The following is a 20,249-nucleotide window of genomic DNA, read 5'->3' as shown; positions in this document are numbered from 1 at the left end:
AAGTGGTCCGCCACATTACCGATCCATCGAATACCTGCTGAGGGGTCATCCGTAATATTCCTATAGAACACACATCTGAAACAATCTTGTGAAGTCTGTTGGACTATGACAGACTAGGCCTCATTCTGACCGGACGTCGCATAGGTTCCACAACGTCCATCTTGGTCACCTTCAGAGGTACGCGCGTGCCTTTCTACATAAGTTATCAGGGTGGCATCACCAGATGCGTACTCTATCGTCATAAGACGGATGCCTGTAATCTCTGCCGCAAACTTGGCCACAGACCAGACGTATGCCCAGGCAGCCCTCAGCCTTTATGTCCAATGTGTGGCATTCCGAACCCACTTCTTGATCACGAATGTGAACCTAAGCGTATGGTTTGCAACAGTGACCACCCCACCGGCTCGCCCCAGTGCCCACAGCTCTACAAGCCCAAACCAAAGCACGCACCCTCAACTTTCCAGCAGGATGCAGCTCCATTCCTTGACCCAAGCCCCTCTTTCAAGAACGCTCCTAGAGGATGCTCACCCAGTATCACAAGACAGCAAAGCCGAAAAGCCGCAGCCGCAGCCGAAGCCACAACAAAAGCATTCATCAAGACCCCAGCCCTCGCACTGGCCCTGGACACGAGGTGAGCTGGGCTGATGTAGCCTCCCCTCAAAGCTCCATTCAAAAGGCTAAATTCAAATGGCTAAATTAAGGGCAGAAAATGCAAAACTACGCCTAGAGCGTCAGTCCCTCAAACAACCATCCACCTCCACCCACCTCCCCGCCTCATCTTTCACCCCTACACCTATCTCACTAGCAGCAGCTTCACTCTCAACCACCCCTATAGCTAGGCACCCCACTCAACCACCTGCGCAAAAACGAAAAGTCTGGACTCCCACGTTGTCAATCGATGAGCGAGTAGACCAAGTCGAAGCGGACTAGAGAAGGCTAGACAATTTTATTACCTTCTCTACAGCTTCCTTGCAGAAGCTACACGATTCCGTGGCCTCGATACAACAAGCCATGTTACCGATGCAACAAACCCTTGATAGAGTCACGCAGTGGATCGACACAGTCCACGCTAACCATCCAGAGCTCGCCCAACCTAAGCCAAACAACTTAGCGAAAATGGCTCCTCGTAACCGCACTGAACTTTGCGTGTGGCAATGGAATGGCAGGGGGTTTCGGCGAAAAAAGGGAAATCTCCTGCAGTACATCAAATCACAAACTACCCCTACCCCAATCATTGCGTTACAAGAAACAAATGATGTAGTGCAGCTGCCAGGTTATAGAACGCATCAAAACCCGGCTGATACAAAACCAAACACTGCTGTCTTAACTTAGAAGACATTACAGTTACCTATTCAAAATTTGCTGACATCGACATTGAGCACGACTTTCTTCAAATACTACCTGAAAAACTTTACTCGCCATTATTATTCATTCTTAACGTATATAGTAGACCACAAGAACAAAGACACTGCTTCGATTCCCTATTTGCCCGAGCTACAGCCTCGGCAGGCAAACACACCCTCCTCATAGTGGGGGATTTAAACGCCTCCCACCCAGCGTGGGGCTACACCGCATGTACACCGAAAGGTAGAGCCCTCTGGTCCCATATTCAGGCACATCGTTTTACGCTGCACAACGACCCGGAGGAGCCTACTCGTTTGGGGAACAGTGGGAACAAAGATACATCCCACGATTTTACCCTCACTCATATTGCCCCCACAATAGTTTGGACTAAGACATAAACTTATCTTGGCAGTGATCATTACATTATTAGCAATACTTTACAACTAAAACACAAGCCCATTGCACCTAAACCACTGATGCTCACAAAATGGGACAAATTTAGAGAGACCCGCAATAGCACCGCTCTTTCACGTATTGCAGACCTTAGCGAGTGGACTCAACAGCTTGAAAAAGATGTTAAAATTCACACGAGACCTCTACCCCCCGACACCCCAATAACTACTCTCGACTCCAAGCTTCTCCATATGTGGGAAGCAAAACACTCACTTTTGCGACGGCGAAAACACCAGCACCACAACAGGAAACTCCGCATTAGGAGAGCGAAGCTAGACCAACAAATCGAGCGATACACGATTCAACTGGTGACACAACAATGGGTTCAGCTTTGCGAAGGAATGCATGACCACCTCAGTAATAAACGAACGTGGCATCTTCTTAGACATCTGCTAGACCCCAGCACTTCTCGCGCACGACACTCTCACGCTATCACTGAACAGTTACACGAGCACAGTGACCATTTAGGATAGCTCTTCGATAACCTCCGCACGTTGCATTTACCTCAATTACGTAAGGATTCTTTAACCTCTTACACAGGGAAACCAAATGAGTCATTAGATGCGCCGATAACAGAAGGGGAAGTTAAGCACGCCCTCGCAACACTCCGTACCACGTCGGCTTCAGGCCCAGACCGCATTAACAACAAATTACTTAGAAATCTTGACTCTATTTCTATTAAAGCTTTGACTGAGTACTTTAACGACGGTTTTCACACGGGCACCCTTCCACCTTCGTGGAAAGATGCCAGAGTTATATTTATACCTAAACCGAACAAAGCTACCTTGGTATAAAATCTGAGGCCCATTTCCTTAACATCGTGTCTCGGAAAGACTATAGAGCATGTTGGACTTGCACGCCTCCAGAGACACGTGGAGGATAATGGACTACTGCCTCCAGAAATGATTGGTTTTAGGGCCTCACTTTCAGCGCAAGATGCGATGCTTCGCCTTCAACACGACATTATAACTCCTAACCAGAGCGAGGATACTCAGGCAATCCTTGGTCTGGACATACATGGAGCATTCAATATCGTAGCCCACTCAGCTATATATGTTGGCTCAACCGCATTTATTGTGGCGCTAAAATGTACTCTTACTTCAAAAGCTTCCTCGAAGACCTCACAGCTACATTAACATTAGGACCAGAAGATTACTCGCCCTATACACTAGGCAGATTCAGAACACCTCAAGGGACAGTGCTTTCTCCAATCCTTTTTAACCTGGCTATGCTACCTATACCCAACGTTCTTCAACGTTTCGCTGACTTGAACTTCTCCATCTATATCCGATGATATCACCTTATGGGTGAAAGGAGGCTCAGATAGACGCAATCAAGACACCCTACAAACAGCTGTAGATATAATAACAGCACTAACATCTCAGATGAATCTCTATTGTACCCCGAGTAAATCAGAGTTACTCCTTCTACCAGCTCATCGTCGGAATAAACACGCTCCAATGATCAAAGTTCACATAAATGAATGCCTCCTTCCTAGAGTATCACGCATTCGTGTGCTAGGTTTATTTATCCGAACCAACCGACTTAATCCCCAGAAACTCGAAGATTTACGCAATACCGTTGAAAACACCCTGAGAATGATAGAAAGAATCTCAGGAGAAAATGGAGGGCTCCTAGAGTCAGAGCTACTTCGTAAAATACAAGCTTTTGTGATTAATAAAATCACATATACCCTCCTTTACCTTCACTTTAAATTAGCAGAGGAGGAATCGGTCAACTTCCTTCTCCGCAGAGTTTACAAATACGCACTAGGCACCACAATTACTACCTCTAACGCACTACTCCACCAAACAGGAGTCATAATTACCCTACGTGAAATCCGTGAAGCCCATTTAACAGCTCAATACGCAAGGCTCGCGACCACTAGCGCAGGTCGCCACATTTAATCGTCTATCCGAATTAACTTCACCGCACTCACCAATGCAAAATACAACATTCCCCTAAAGATAAACAAACAATTACTCATACTGCCCCTTCCAAAAAACATGCAACCAACATATCACATTAAGCGTAGAATTCAAAGAACAAAAGCTCTTCAGAAAAAATTGCATGGAGCCAATGACGTGCTCTATGTCGATGCGGCAGAACACCCATCCTCCTAATCCTATGCCCTCTCTGCTGTCGACAATAACGGCAAGGCGCTCACAACGGCATCCGTCACTGTCAACTATTCGGAGGAAGCAGAGGAGGCTGCCATCACTTTAGGTCTATCCATCCCCAATATCACTACGATTGTAAGTGACTCTAAAACTGCCCTACGCAACTTCAGCGCAGGTCGCATCTCATCAACTGCCCTTTCAATTCTTAAGAAACATCCTCCCACACAAGACGTTGCTCTCATATGGATGCCCGCGCATGCGGGGTTGAGTGGCAATGAGGCGGCTCATACCTGTGCTCGAGAAATTACCCGGCCGAGCACTGGCCTCTGATGGCGCCTTAGACCACGCGGCCTTTTTCAGCGCGAAAGATTGTCTTTTGACCTTCCACGATATAACAAATCACTACCGCCTACAGCGCACTATATACCCCCCTTACATCATGGAGCTTTGCGCTAATATGAAATACTATGGAGCCAGTTATAGACGTGTACGTTTCCTACCCCATCTTTTCGCCATCTTATACACCCTGCGATATACCCCTCCCATTTGTGTATTTTCTGTCAACAAAGAGCTAACCTAGACGATATCATGTGGGGGTGTACTCGGAACCCACCACATAAATCTCTACACATTAATAGTAAGGAGCAGTGGGAGGCTGCTATGTGCAGCTCGGCGCCCGAGGTCCAGGACGAGATCTTGGATTGGGCCAAGAGTGGTAGCGGAGACCTACGCTGGGTAGGCTCCTCTGACACTCCCCCACCATACCTTTCTCTCTTGGGATAAATAAAGTTTTCTCCTCCTCCTCATCATCATTCACTCTGTGCATATGCTGTGTTTTTTGTGCAGTTCACCTACAAGTATCTAAGTTGTGAGCGATGCTCTTTCTTTCTGCTTCTTTCTTATTCTTGTAGGGCCACTAAGGGCAAATATTTTTGTTATCCCTGACTTTTTTGTGGTCGTCTGAATACTTAGGCTCGATTCTTTATCAGTACCTTCACGCAGTTCTTTCAGCGAGTCGTTAGTTTATAATTTCAACAGACCTTCCTAGTGGTCATCGTCAACGCTGCAAAAAAAAAACGAACTTGAAACGTTTTCTTCCTCATGAGGGTACCTGTGTGCACTGGTATGACCCTCCTCTACAACCGTCCGCACGCAACCTAAGCAGTACTTGTTTGAAAGCTTATTCCCACTAACTGCTGCGCCCAAAGGGCCTCACCACCACGCAGCATTCACTGCTACATAAAAAAACAGCGTATCTATGGAGGGAATGATAAGTGGGGTGATCCGCCTTGAAATCGTCCGTTTCTTGTTGCTTCCGTCCGTCCGTTGGTGCGTCCGTCCGTGCATCTTTGCATCCATACGTCCACCCATGCGTCCATCCCTGCGTTCGTTCGTACGTCCGGCCATCCATCCGTCCGTCTATGCGTCCGGCTGTGCATTCATTTATCTATCCACCCATCCATCCAATCGTCTCTATCCTTCCCCTGTGACACTAACCAGTCTCCCCTGTGGTACATACCCGCTCTCTCGGGTATTTCCCACTAGTGGTTGTGCACAACGACAACGAGGAACGCACAAGCCACGCCATATGGAACTTCGCCACTAAAGAAATATTCCAGAAACTTTTGAACAGTCCCTGTACGTAGGACACTGAGTTTCAAAGTATTTTCTACATACTCGATAACTGTTGCACTCGAAAAAATTGCGTTTGAACATCAAACCTTATGCAAAGTCCTCCAGCACGCCCAGGTTTTTGCAATGTACCGCGAGTGCTCCCAGTGCCACGGAAAGCACTGTACAGCATGACCAGTGACTACCAGTGCGTCGTAAATTAAAGAGCCATACGGTACAGCATTTTCACTGTCTTTCAGATCACTGCGACATACTGTAAAATGCCTTCTAGTGCTTCGCAGCACACTGCAGTACACTGGGAGACAATGCAATGCGTTTGCAGCGCCACCCAGTGTGCTGAAAGACACAGGTAGGCAACGGAAGCGCTGCTTTCAGACCGTATACAGGACCTGCAGCGATGTTAGTGATTTGAGCTTCATATGCATAATTAGCGCAATGCCGAGAACATCCAGAAGTTGTGCATGCATGCATTTTTTGTTGCGATAAAAAGAAGCAGTCGAAAGAAGGTTGCGTTTGCCAGAAAAACCACACACATTCGTTCTTGTTGCATAGCTGCAGGTTTAAAATTTAGGTTTACATGAAGTTTCAAGTAATGTTCGTGTTAGGTGTATATGCAAACTTTAAGAGCGATGCTTTTGTTGACATTTTTTTGCAATTAAGTCAGACGATGAAGTGGTGTTAAGTAGGACAGAGCAAAATGGGACATTTATGATAACGAAAGATTTTGAGTTTGCTTCAACCTTTGCTGAAAAGACTCCAAACTTCTCTTGCTGTCAGCTGTGATGGTGTAGTGATAATGGCACTTCGCTGCTGATTCAAAGCTCACGGGTTCAGTCTTGGCCTCGGCAGTCACATTTTTATGAAGATGATATGTCGTAGGCCTATGTATTGTGAATTTCAGTGCATGTTGAAGTACACCAAACAGTCAATATAGCCGGAGCCCTCCACTATGACGTCTCTGATAATCATATCGCAGTTTTGGGAAGCGAAACCTACGATCCATTAGAAAAGGGTGTAATTGTGGTCCCTATATTGTCGTACGCTTTCTTAGAACTACTCTTGCCTGAGAACAGAAAACATTGATGTCGTTTGAGAACCAGAAATAGTGGTCCTCGCGAAATAATAGTTTCAAAATTCTGCGTGCTCAAGCGAGAATTCTTAATCGATGTAATGAATATAAAAAGACAATCCTGGCGAAAATCATTGAATAAGGAGCAAAGTAATCTTCATGAGCTAGTAGATTTTATAACGGCGCAGTAAAATACGTTTATTTATTTATTTATTTATTAGAATACCCTCAGGGCCCGTAGGGCATTACAGAGGGGGTGGGTACAACATTTTATAACACACAAGAAAAAAAGACAAAAAAAAAGAAAGAAACAAGTGTCAGATGCGCAAATCACGAAGGCAACATAAATCAACTAAAAATGTATAAGTAAGAATTCAAGCACAGCACATACAAGACAAATATAGATAATGGAAACTGCGTATAGTTACAAACATTGCTGAGAAATTGCAATCTTGAATAACAAAGGGTCTGTTATTGTTACAACGGAAGAGGGAAGGTGGTTCCAATCGGCGGCTGTTTTCGGTAAGAAGGCTGCTGAAAAGAATTTGGTGCGGCAAAACGGAGTGGCAACCTTATGCTGGTGATTAATGCGCGATGAGTGGTATGACGGTTGTGAAATGAGGTCTCGCTTCAATGATGGATTGTGAAAAAATATCTTATGAAAAAATGCAGTCGCACCAGTTTTCTCCGGACAGTTAAATTGGGCAGGTCAAGGTTAGATTTCATTTCTGATATGCTAGCAGTACGGGAATAATTAGAACAAATGAACCGAGCTGAGCGGTTCTGAACAGATTCTGTAACGTTGAATAAAGTTTGCTGCACGGGATCCCATATAGCGGACGCGTACTCAAGCTTTGGGCGAAATAGTGATCGGTATAATAGAATTTTGAGGGACAGCGGAGCGCGAGAAAAGTTGCGGCGTAAGTATCCTAGCGTTCGGTTAGCGTTATTACAGATGTAGGTAACATGCGTATGCCAAGATAGATTGTTGGTAATGTAAACGCCTAGGTACTTATATGAAGAGACATGCTGGAGGGGAACTGCGTTAATTCTGTAGGTACAGGGGGGAGAAATAGATCGCCGGGTTATTGACATGCATTTAGATTTGTTAGAGTTGAGAGTCATAAGCCATTTATTGCACCAGGTTGAGACAGTGTCAAGGTCTGACTGTAGAAATTGGTTATCTGATTCATTGTTTATTTCGCGGTAAATTACACAATCGTCTGCAAATAGCCTTATAGTGGAGTTAATGCTGTCGGGGAGATCATTAATATATATAAGGAAAAGTAAAGGGCCTAATACGCAACCTTGGGGTACGCCGGATGTTACTTTAGAAATAGGTGAGTTATAGTCATTAGTTGTTACAAACTGAGTGCGATTAGTCAGAAAGCATTCAACCCATTTAATAATGTTGTTTATGTTGTTTACGTTGTTTATGAAAGTGTTCCAGCCATACAAGAACAAACGATCAATAACTTTTTTAGGGTAGAGACAGAAAAAATGCACTGGAAAGAATTGAAGACAGTATACAAATGTTGAGTTTTGTCGAAGTTTGTTCATTCTATCCGACGTTTTAAATTCAAGTCTCAATTGAGAACTCTAGTAAAATTTAGAGTTGTTCATTTTTTGTTTTTACATAAAGTCGCCTTGATGAGTTTATTGCAATTGCAGGAGTGGCAAAAAAGAAATGAAAAAACAAAAAGTTAGTATTTATGGACAGGCATCTGGGAACTACGTAATTGCTAACAAACAGACACATCTGGACTAGGAATTCCAAGCTTCTATCGTTCAAGGAATAAAAGCTGTACTGGAGCTTGTCGGAGCGTATGAGTGAGGCTTTGATATTAGAAACGTGGCAGATTCTCGCATACGATGGTCGCGAGAAAGTCTGGATGACTTTCTGGCTTTTAGAGAGGGGAGAATGAATGTCTCTGTAAAAACATAGCTGGAGTAGGAAGTTTGACGTGGGAAAATTGCTGTCATATTGTGGCAATGCGTGATCGACGAGCACACGACGCTTTATCGATCACAGGAAAAGAATGCGACATCTTCTTTGTCTTTGTGCTCGGCGAAGGACACTCTTGCTGCTGCTTTGTCTCTGCTACTGGCACAAACGCGCAGCATTATTCCCCCTTGATAGAGCTTATAACACCTTCCTGCGTCTGTTTAGTTCTAAGCATGATGCAGCATTTCAACTACAGAAGCACTCACATGATAGAAACAAAAAAATGTAGAAAGCCTTGAATAAATTGTTATCTTCACCGATGCATTCAAGAAAAGAATAGGTTGTACCATGACTTAATTCGTTCGCGGAACGCAGATGCCTTAAGTGAATATATGAAATACAGAAACATCCAAAATTCACAATTACGTAAAGCTAGATTGAGCTACTATGAAAACTTTTTGAAAGAATCCACAATGATCGGAGGAAATATGAGAGGTCATAAATGGGCTTATGAACAGAAACAAGGGACGATATGGGACACACGACTTAGCAATCGATGGTCAGACATACAGTGGTGAAAGGGCGATAAATGTTGTGAATGAACACTTCATAAATGCGGGCTGCTTTGTTTCAACGGATGTAAATAGGGATAGTGCTCCAACCACTCATAAGTTTACTATGCCTCATTGTATTTTTCTTCTACCCACAGATTCGGCGGAGGTAGAAAACCTAGCCGGTAACCTTAAAACTAATGTCGCATCAAGAATCGACAAAATGCGTTCTGTCGAGCTTGAATGGAGGTCACCACTCATTTCTGACATGTTGGCTTATATTATGAACCTCACCCTCACTAATGGCGTATTTCCTGAGCAGTTAAATGTGCCAAAAGTGACTGCAGTAGATAAAGTTGCTGATATAAATATTTTGGCGAACCATTGCCCTATATTTGTGCTTTAAACAGTGTCGAAAATTTTTGATGGGGTGATTTTGGATAGACTAGCATCCTTTTTTCTTAAGCATCAAATAATATTAAAAGTCAGTATAGTTTTTTAAAATATATAGAGTGAACAAGCGTTGCTGTATGTTAAAGATAAGGTCAAGAAAAATATGCAAATAAAAAATACACGCTTGGGATTTTGCTCGATCTTCAGGAGGCGCTTGACTTCATACAATTCAGACTATTGTTTAATAAATAACCAAGGTATGAGGTGCATGCTGTAGCATTACAATTGTTGAAGAGTTACTTGGAAGATCACTACCAGTTTGTACAAATCAACAATAGAATATCTACAACAATCACATAAAACGAAGAAGTGCCCCACGAGTCCATACTGGGGCCAGAATTGTTCTTTGCTTATCTAAATGATTAAATCAATATACTTATTTTTTCTTAACTTATTGTCTACGCTGATGATACGAATGTGCTCTTTACATCAGACAATTTATTATCACTCGAAGTAAGCGTACATAACCAAGTCATCTTTTGATTCGGTTAAAGCAGAATGAACCGCGCTTGAATAAAAAAAAACTATATGATATTCCGGCCTTTAAACAAACTTATCAGCAACACAACTGTAAAGTCTGAAGGAAATGGCATTGCGCGTGTTAGGGAACCATAATATCTTTGCATGCGGTTTCAGGAAGGACTAAATATAAACACTTATGCCAACCACTTAATTACCCCACTGGCACGAATGGTCGGTTGATTTTTTAGAACAATGCTTTTGATTCCACTAAGGTTAAAAATAATTGTGTTACGTTCTTTTCCACTCCAAAGGGACCTATGATATGCTAGTTTGGTCAAAAACATCACAAAACAAATAATCCTTAGCTTAGACTCATACAAAAAAATACTGCCTTGTTTAAAAAAATAGAGAGGTAACATATGGGGCCTGCGAACTGCTTCATTATTGATCAAACATTTCGCGTTGAAATTGCCGCAGCGAATTAAAAAGGACGACATACGAGCGGAATCTTGTACCGAAACGTTACACTACTAATTGCGACAACAGAAAAAAACGAGCACCTAGAACAAGAACCAATTATGAAAAACACAGTATCGCGTACCAAGCATCTCGCGTGATTAATACCCTCGCAAATAAACTGAACTTTAAGGCTAGCAAAGCAGCCTTTAAGAAACAATCGAAAAACTTGTTACTAACTGCTAGTACACATTATCAAAACTAATGAGTAGAGTTTCATGCCTGGACTAATCCTGAAATCAATCAATAACTTCTAATTTTATTGTATTATTTACAGATATTTATTGGTGTGACCGTATGTACTTTGTGTTTCACGGTGTTTCAATTCTTTTGTCAATTTCACTTGGCTATGAATCTCCTTATGAGTGACATTAAATTTTTCAAATGTGCTATGTAAACATCTTAACTTAGTTTTTGCGTGAATTACGTATGTAATCTGGCAAGCAACCTCTATACAATTTCAATGAAACCAATCTATTGAGTTTTGTCTGTTTCTGTCTCAGCCCATAACGAAGCCTAGTATGAACTGCAGAGAGACAGGGGCCTTTGTCGGGCTAATTGCCTTTAGCTCTTGTCTCTGCAGTGAGTTTTGCAATGTCCCTACTGTAACTAAAGCAATCTTACTCTTACTCTTTAAAACATCGTCCCGAGGGTGAACGCCCCGGAAGCATCGTAAAACCAAAACTGCACGGTTATTGACTGGAAGTAGGGCTTTATTTGAAAATTGTGGATAGATTCTGGTGAATTTCTGCGGGACTTGAAACAGTGATTGCAGTCCCGAACAACCTCGTTGTTGACGTCACTGATGCGTCGCAGAACAGCGTAGAATCTGGCGTATCTTCGCAACAGCTTTTCGGAGAGCCCACGCCAAGGAATAGGTGCCCAGACTCACAGATTCTCACCCACGTTGTATGAGATGGTTCTGTGCTGGAAGCTGTATTGTTTGGCATAAACATCTTACTGTTAGATGATTCGCAACCTCTTCAGTTGTCTGAGTTCTTCTGCTCGCTGGGTAAACTCTTCAGCGTTCATCTCATTGACATCATTTTCATGGGGCAACATCGCGTTTAAAGTTGTAACTTCACATTCGTAAACGAGACTGAAGGGTGTCTTCTGAGAGGTTTCCTGACGATCCGTGTTGTACGCGAACGTGACGTAGGGCAAAATGTCTCTCAGTTCTTGTGTTATATATCTACATACATGCTTATCATGTCAGCCAGGGTCTTGATGAAACATTCGGAGTGTCCATTTGGTTGGGTATGATACGCCATTGTCTTCCTGTGGGCTGTACCACTTAGATGGAAAATGCTGTGCAAAAGCTCAGCTATGAACACAGTACCTTTGCCCTTGATAACTATTGTGGCAGCACCGTGTCTTCAAACGATGGCTGCGATGAAAACTTCTGCCGCTTCAGCTGCCGTTGCCCGTAGCAGAGCCCCTGTCTCCGTGTATCGGGTTGTGTCATCAGTGGTAACGATTCTCCACTTGTTTCCAGTGGCAGACTTTGGGAATGTAATGAAAAAAATCCATGGCAGTTCATGCGAATGGTGCCGTCGGCACTCGCACAGGCTGCAGCAGGCCGGCTGGTTTGCTGTATGGTGGCTTGAACGCTGGCAATCAAGACATTTCTGAACGGAAGTTTTGCCAACCCCGGCAACTTTTGGCGGCAAGTTTTGGCGAGTACCTTTTTACCTAATCTTCACCAATGCTCCTATGTTGTCTAGCGATAAGCGGATGGTTTTTAATGGCAAGCTTGCCATATATAATGTTGAAGCGAAGAAGGAAAGACGAGCAAGTAGCTGCTGCCACTGGGTGGAAACTTTCTTATAAAGGGCGTCACGCCTACCTTTTCGAAAATAACCTAAGCACACTATTCATTCGTCCTTCTATGTAATTTATGGAAGGTACCAGTTAAGCGTCGTCCCGCTGCTGCTGAGAAAAGGCGGCAGTGTCCGCCGTTACTAAAGAGGCTGTGTGGTCGTCGTGACACCGAGACCAAAAAGGACAGTGGGCATTGATGTGTCGTTTTCCCTACTTGGCAACATTGAAGTCAAACCCTTCGCGCCGATTATTCCAGCTAGCAAGCTGGCCAGATCTATCTCATGTTAACTAACGAAAAGAGCGAGTGATGAATGCTCATAATGGTGAATGGGCACCCGTACAAATATGGGCGAAGCTTCAGGATGCCCATACCATTGCAAGACATTCTTTCTTCGTCGTAGTGTAGTTAACTTCTGCTTGGAAAACGTCCTGCTGGCGTAGGCGATGACCATATTGTTGTCGTCCTGCAACTGTACGAGCAGTGCTCCCAACCCATATTACTAGTGTCTTTATGTAGTTTTGTTGCCACATCTACATCGAAGTTGGCAAGAGTGATAGGTTGTTTGCATGCGCGGGCAAAGCTCGTGAAACTCCTGCTCCTTGTTTTCGCTCCACTTGAAGGGGATATCTTCCCTAGTGAGCTGTGTATATGGCAATAGGATACGCACAAAACGGGCAAAAAACTGTTGGTAATGCCACAAAACGGTTTCCCGACGCCGGAAGGCCAGCGGGTATTTACTGCTGAACCACGTTGTGAGGTTCACAAGATGGCCATACGGCAGTCTCGTCGGCGAGATAAGCGAGGTTAGCAATGTCGCTGGCGCTGAGAGCTGGGTTGGTGATGGTCCACTAATTGTTCCGAACGTGCGAGGACAAGGTGTCCGACTGCATCGGCGTAAGTAAGATGTCATCACACATCAGCTTAGCCGGATGAAGAGAAAGCCTGACGGAATTCATCCCGGACAACATCGGCGATAATAGACAATGCCAGCGTCGGTTCAGTTGCTAGAATTATTCCAAACTGCTAAAGCTCCTTCCTTAGAATCTCCCGGATGACTTCTAGGAGAGGCCTGTAGTTGTCGCAGAGGCTTTCGTAGCCGCGGCTAGACTACTCGCTACAAAGGTGACCAGGTTTCGCTGGTGTTACCGTCGTGGTAGGACCCGTTCAATCGCTGTGCCTTCTTTCGTGAACTTAGCTCCTGTGGTTGGTGGATTCCTCACAAACCCTGCATACAGTTACTCCTTCACGTCTCGCATGAGATACCGTAGCTGCATGTCTTCCGGAATCTTAGGATCTGCGCTGCTGAAACGACAGGTCATGCCTTCGGCGAACACAGCAACGCTCTCGTCTGGTTTTTGAATTCGAGCTTCCAAGAGACGTTGCACATTCTCCTGTCTGTCGAGGTGTCGGGATGTCTAGCAGCTGGTTGCTGAAGTCATCCCACGTAGCCAAGTTTTTTCTCTGCTCATGTACCACGTCTGGGAGTTGTTTTTCAGGCGGAAGTAGACGTTCGAAATCTTGTCCTTTGGGGTGGCCCAATGGTTGTACTTCACACAGCGTTCGAACTGACCCAGGCAGCCTTTGGCGTCTTTATGAGCCTCACCATGAAAACAGTCACAAATATAGGATTATGAAGTGTCATGTGGGATGTAGCTGCAGTGGCCATGCTGGCTGACAGAGGCAACTGATTGCTGGCAATTTCTCGCTGTGGATTGAGCTCGGGCGCCAGGCGTAGCAGACGGTGACTGAAACAGTGCACCAATGTGTTGATGCGTGGTAGCGATTCCTGGGCTCGATTGTTTGTTCCGCGAAGGCGTGCCAAGCATGAAGACCACCCAGCAGCTCCACCAGTTTGTCGAAGAGGAATCGACTTGCATGCAAAAGACCACAAATGAATACACTTTTTTAGATCGCAGGAAAAGTTTGTTTACTTCGATAAATGGCACGCACCCACTTTAGGGGATTGGTCAAGAATGTGACGTTAAAACTGATGAATGATATTTCAGGTAAGATATGTAATTAAAAACCAAAAATAAAGCAGGCAATTTGCAATATTACTTGAAATATTCAGTTTAAATACAAGTTTTATGTTTTACAGCTAGTATTTCAGACTTCCATATGACCCTGCAGGGAACAATTAGGAAAACTTAGTTTGCTTTTAACCAATTGAAATGAATATATAAATACCAGAGTAAACAATCCTCATTGAGTAGCTATAATGAAATTACACACGGCATGAGAGGCATCCCTGTGGTAATATTCCAAGCTTGAGGCAACGAACCTAAACAATTTCCCACGATAAGCTCAAGCCTATTTTTGCATGAGGAGTAAAATAAAAGTGAAGCTTTATTATGAGAATATCTTGAACAATACAAAAAAGTAGTGTGCAATATTTCCCAAATCTCCACAGAATTGGCCGAGGAGTGGCATCGTCAGACCAGCTCTGTACAAGTAAAAGTTTATTGGGGGGAAACAATATCAAAATCTGGTGATCGACACTTCTGATTGCCGAGATTTGCTCCGCTGTGTCTTCCATGGATAGCTTACGTGATTATATTCTGTCGACATGATTATTGTCTTCATCTTATCTGTGTGAATAGTTATCGCATACCTGAATGCGGTGAAGTATTTTACGATTGGGAGAACCTGAACTATTGGGAGATCTAGCGATGAGCAGGCTAAGGCGTCGGTCATTTTATTTGTGTTAATCCACAGTGAGCTAGGTTTCATACTAATTACAGGTACACCTAAGACGGAACTGAAGGTCATAATGTCGTGATCGCAAGAGTATCAGAAGCTGTAAGAACTGCGCATACTAAGAGCGAATCAATAGCTATTACTACCCTGTTCTTATCCATCGGCACTTTTCTCAGTGCCAAGACGACTGCCATAAGCTCCGCTTCAAAAACCGGAGTGAAATCAGGTAGCCTCACGGCAAATTGTCAGCCAAGGGATTGGGAGAATATTCTTACGCCTCCCTCTCCTCACTGACGGAAGCATCGGTAGCTATGATGTTACGTGTCTCTGTATGTATCGAAAAATCTGCTAACCTGTTCTCTGAGAATTTGCAAGATTGAAATTTAGAATGTTGAGGAAACATCTCATTATATTCTATAATAAGAATGTGGTTTGAGTTATGAGATGCATATACCTTTTTAATGTTGAGATCTACACTTGTAAGTTTCTTTTGTACATAGATTATTTGTGGTGTATGAAAACGTGGCCAATGAGTCAGAAAGAAAGAATCTGGGTCACTGATGAAAGTTTATTCATCTCTTTTCACTGGCAACCTGTAAAGTTTTAGGAAGGTTTGTACTGTTAAGAAACGGATTCGACAAATTAATGTAGGCAGACGCGCTTTTTAATAAATATCAATATTGCTGGAAAAATAGGGAGCCCCAGACACAAACGAAAACCCCCCGCTTCAAGAGACAGAACGGCTTTGTTTTGTACGCCGGTCCTCGTCAAAGCAACACACATCCGAATTCTAATATTGCGCGTATATAAATTTTGTGCAACATTAACATGAAGTATCTACCCACGCCAAATTCGAGATTACTCATTTTTTGCAGTAAGCGTAAAACCCGTTAATCCTTAGCCAAAATGTATACTATATGTAGACTCCAGTCAAATTTTCCTGTGTACAACACACACAAATATTTAGGAGAGTCTACTTGCGGAATAGGTTCATCATTGTATGTAATGAAAAGTGAAATAGAACTGGCTATAGAAAACGTTAAGTGAGCACTCTTATTTACCTTTAAAATCATTGAATTTGACTGCAGCCATCTTTCTGCATGTTCAAGTATACTTGTACTTTTGGCTGTAAAATACAAAATTACTGGTTATGGCCGCATTTTTCTTCTTCTTATGTATCAAAACAGTGCTTTTTTATTTTTTAGTTTTGAAAGGAAGTCGTCAAGTCTGTGACCCTGTTCCTCTTTCTCTCTAGCGGCTATGCGTTTATTAAAGGGCCACTCATCAGGTTTCAAAGTCTTGAGCTGACAAGCGCAATGCGTAGACGAGGCGTTCATGCTCTGCGAAAATTTGCATTGCTACGCGCCGCGGAACTGGGTCAAATTTTAAGATGAACGCTGGTACCCCTCCCCTCTGCGGGCGCATGCCTAGAGGATTAGGGCATGACTTGCGCGTATGAATGACCCTATGTACACGGCAATGCAGTGACTTTGGTCCGCTACGTATACGGCTCTGCTGTGACGTTGCAGACAGTGGCACGTGATATGGCGAAAATTATTTAACATAATATGCGTTGTTCACGTAATTTGTTGCTTGAAAAGATGAATAAAACCCTAGATAAATAATGAGCCACACTAAGGGAATGTAAGCGTCTTTTCCGTTTTTCTCCGGTGAATTGCAACGAGATGCGGGGCTAATGTGTCGGCGTTTCGCATGCATTCGTGTCACCGCGGTCAGCACATGAAGCAGACGACCACCATGAAACGCTCCTACGCGTTCGCGTACTCATTGTGCTCATCGATTCTACCGCGTCTAAGCCAGCGTTTTCAAACGATCCCGCAGAAACAGGCAGAAGACCACAAAATAACGCTGGCCAATAAAGCAACGCCGCTCGCGTGCTCGTTTGTTGGACCTGTTTGGGCCCATCTTGCGCACGTCACCTCTTGGTCGGATGCCGGCGAAGGGGGGTGGAAGAGATTTGGCTTGCGATGGCTATGCGGATAAGCAGCAAGGGTCTCCAGCTCACATCCTCTCATCTTCGTTTCGCGCCGCTGCAAAAAAAACCTTTTTTCTCCACTCGTGATGAACCGACTCAAAATATTTTTGTAGCGAAATTTTTCTCATTGGACACACAAGAACTTCCACTGTCTAACTAAAATTTGGTATGGGGTCTGGTGAGTGGCCCTTTAAAACTAGCTGCCATAGATTTATAGGAGACCAGTTTTTGGGAGATTATTTGTGAATGAGCTATTTCCAAGTTGCCTGGCAATGGCGGTGATCTTGTGCGGAATCCTCGTTCCACCAAAGACTCGAAGGCACCCTCCTGGCCGATTCAACAGAAAATTCAGCTTGTTTATAAACATTTTTAATATTTGCGTTTAACTTCATTGTTTTTTAATCGTTAACCGTGTCGTAGGAAGCAGAAAATTCTGATTTCAGATCATGTTTATATTTTCTGTAATTCGCATAGCGTCTGGCCTCAGAGCAAGCAGGCGTTCTCGGGCAAAAAAATCAAAACGTATAAAAAGATAATCACTGCTTTTAGCACAGTCTAGCGCTGTCCAGGACTAGCTAGAAATATTCAAACATGCGTAATCTAAATCTTAGTTTGATCGACATCGATTGCGAATAAATGTTGGGTTCTGGCGTTTAAGCACGAAAAGTTATAATCTGTTGCCCACTCCCACAAACGTTTTCTACACCGATCAGTTTTCAAAATCAACACGTGTATTGAGAGTTAAAACCGCCCACTACAATTTTTCTTCACACCATGATCTCATTGCACTATCCAATCGTCTGGTGTCCTGTACACCATCGAGTAAGTACGCATTAACTAAAGAGAAACATCGGCGGCTGGGTAATGTGACGTCTATTGCAAAACAACTCGCATTCTGGGCACATATACTTGTACAAGATTTTTGCCTTTAAATGATTCTGTTAGAGGTAAAAGCTGTTAGTCTTCCACCTCTCGACGTGTGGTCTAGTCTTAACGAATGGTACTTGGTTAAATGAAACCGTTTATCTACAGAGAGCCATTTCTCCTATTATGTGATTATAACAAGAATGAATTAGGAAAACAACTTTACTAAATTAGTTATTGAAAAGTAAATAATCTACACTTCCGATGAAACATTGACTCAACGACTCCTTTATTCAAAATGAATTTTAAAAAAAAATCTGTCTTTGAGGCGGTCGCTTTGTCTTATAAGTGCTTTTTTGCTTTTAGCATGCTATGGCGAGCTTGTGTTCTTTGACAGAGGAGACCTAATGGGTTTTAGTGGTCTAGAGGCAAAATCCTTGTCATCGGACTCATCAATTTTTTATATACACCATTTTTTGGTTCTGGTGTCCATCTAGAGAGTGTCCTGCGTGGACCAAATCAGGTGGCGTGGTTGCCGTATTTCCTTCATTATTCGGTCGTGGAAGCTCAGCAGTCTGCAAGAATATAATATTTGGCGGCGTTCCAAATGTGCGAGCCATTTTGTTGGTCGAAATTTCAGACGTATCATCACAAATGCTTGCAGCAAAGGGCTCCATAGCCTTCTTTTTTGCTCGTTCGGCCACTTCCGCTAGGAATTGGGACAAAGATTCATCCGTCGACGTAGTTTGACAGAATGACAGAAAGCTACCCCAGCATAAACATGACTTCTAGTCTGAATTTCAGCTAAGGCCTCTTTTCTGGAGCAGCATCTCCGATCTACGATTTCGAGAATTTGGATTTCTCGCACCTCAGCAAATCAGTTTGGATTTTCAGCACTGTGCGCTCCATTGCATAAACAACTTTTTTTTCTTGGCTTTGGCACTCACTGTCATTGTGAGTATCCCCGCACATGCAGCATCTGAGAGTGTACCTACAGCCTTTCCCCGTGTGACCATAGCCTGAGCATTTTACGCACAGCAGTGGTCGAAGAGAAAGCGGTTCAACAAGGTAGGTAAGGGGCCACGCCTTATTTTTTGTTGGTCGACTCCATCTAGCAAATGTTGTAATCACCAACTCCGTGGGGCCTTTGGTCTTTTCAACCACATGGGTGCACCTGTAAATGAAGTTGCACAAGCCACCGCGGACATCTCCAATACATTTGATAGAGTCAAATTAATGTCTAGGCTTCCCACAAGCTCTTTCATGCATGCTAAGTTAGAAGAGATGAATGCGCTCAGCGGATAGGAGGCGAACATAGAATACTTCAGGAGGTCTTGAACACAGAGCTGGTCTAACGACAAGCAGAGGATACCACCATTGCCAGGCTGTTGAACCTCTGAGATACTTTGAAATGAGCTGTGTCTCTGCTCACATCTCTGCCTGTAGTACTTCCAGATTCTTCATTCGATGGGGGCCCTATTTGTGGGCGCCAAAGACACAGGAACTGAGGAGATACCATTACGCAAGAACAAGTCCACTGAGTTCACTTGCGGTGGAAGAGAAGCGGGCTAGAGGAAAGCCGCTAGTTCAGATGGCAGAATATTATCTAGCGTTAGATGTTAGCTTAATCAATGCCTCTGAAAACGCGTGATATGTTTTCCGCTAGATTTATATAGTTGTCCATCTTTAGAGCTGCTTGAAAATTGCTGTGTGTTTTTAGCGGCAATGGCTGCACTTTTCCGGTCATTTTCGACGTAGTGGGATGGCTTCCCAAACGTCCCTACAAATCGCCGGTTGGCCTCGTTTTTCTCGTCACACTTTCAAACAAAATGCGTTAACGAGACTCCTTCCACTACACGACATTTAGGTAGTGTTTTTTCCCGAAGTAACTGCAAGTAACATTGTGGCTTCGTGGTAGGACACCTGCTTGCCCCGCTTACAGCCTGAGCACGATACTCAATGGAGCTGCGAATTTTATTCCTCACTTATTTGCTTCTTTCTCAATTTTTTGCTCACGGACGATTTTTCGCTGACAACGAACGGTGCCAACACCGCAGAATTTCTGTGACACGAGCTCTCTAACGCTATCGCGTTAAAAGTTCAGTTGTCCACGTTGTGCTATGCATATCATTCATTCGGCCTAGTAAATGGAAAAGTTGAATCTTGAACGGAAAAACGAAGTGGAATCCCCAGGCAAGTGCAACCATAGTTGTTAGGGTAGAAGAAAGGCCCTATTAATAAAATGAGCTGAAGTCACGGGCGCTGGTTAGCGTGACATTTTGCGGCTCACTTCTATTAGCCTTCCTAGAACCGCCACATACGAAG

General features: G+C 43.7%; 1 protein-coding gene across 1 annotated transcript in view; it reads left to right on the top strand.

The window, feature by feature from the left end:
• The window catches only part of LOC142767797 (uncharacterized), a 44,085-nt gene extending 24,589 nt beyond the window's left edge, over positions 1 to 19,496 (top strand). The window contains exon 5 of the mRNA XM_075870041.1: positions 19,371 to 19,496. Within this exon, the coding sequence (XP_075726156.1) occupies positions 19,371 to 19,496 (126 nt within the window). The remainder of the gene's footprint in view (positions 1 to 19,370) is intronic.
• Positions 19,497 to 20,249: the final 753 nt, after the last annotated feature.

The sequence above is a fragment of the Rhipicephalus microplus genome, chromosome 7 (assembly GCF_043290135.1).
Source record: "Rhipicephalus microplus isolate Deutch F79 chromosome 7, USDA_Rmic, whole genome shotgun sequence".
NCBI classification, from domain to species: domain Eukaryota; kingdom Metazoa; phylum Arthropoda; class Arachnida; order Ixodida; family Ixodidae; genus Rhipicephalus; species Rhipicephalus microplus.
The sequence above is the reverse complement of the archived record's forward strand: the minus strand, read 5'-3'. Positions and strand labels throughout refer to the sequence as shown.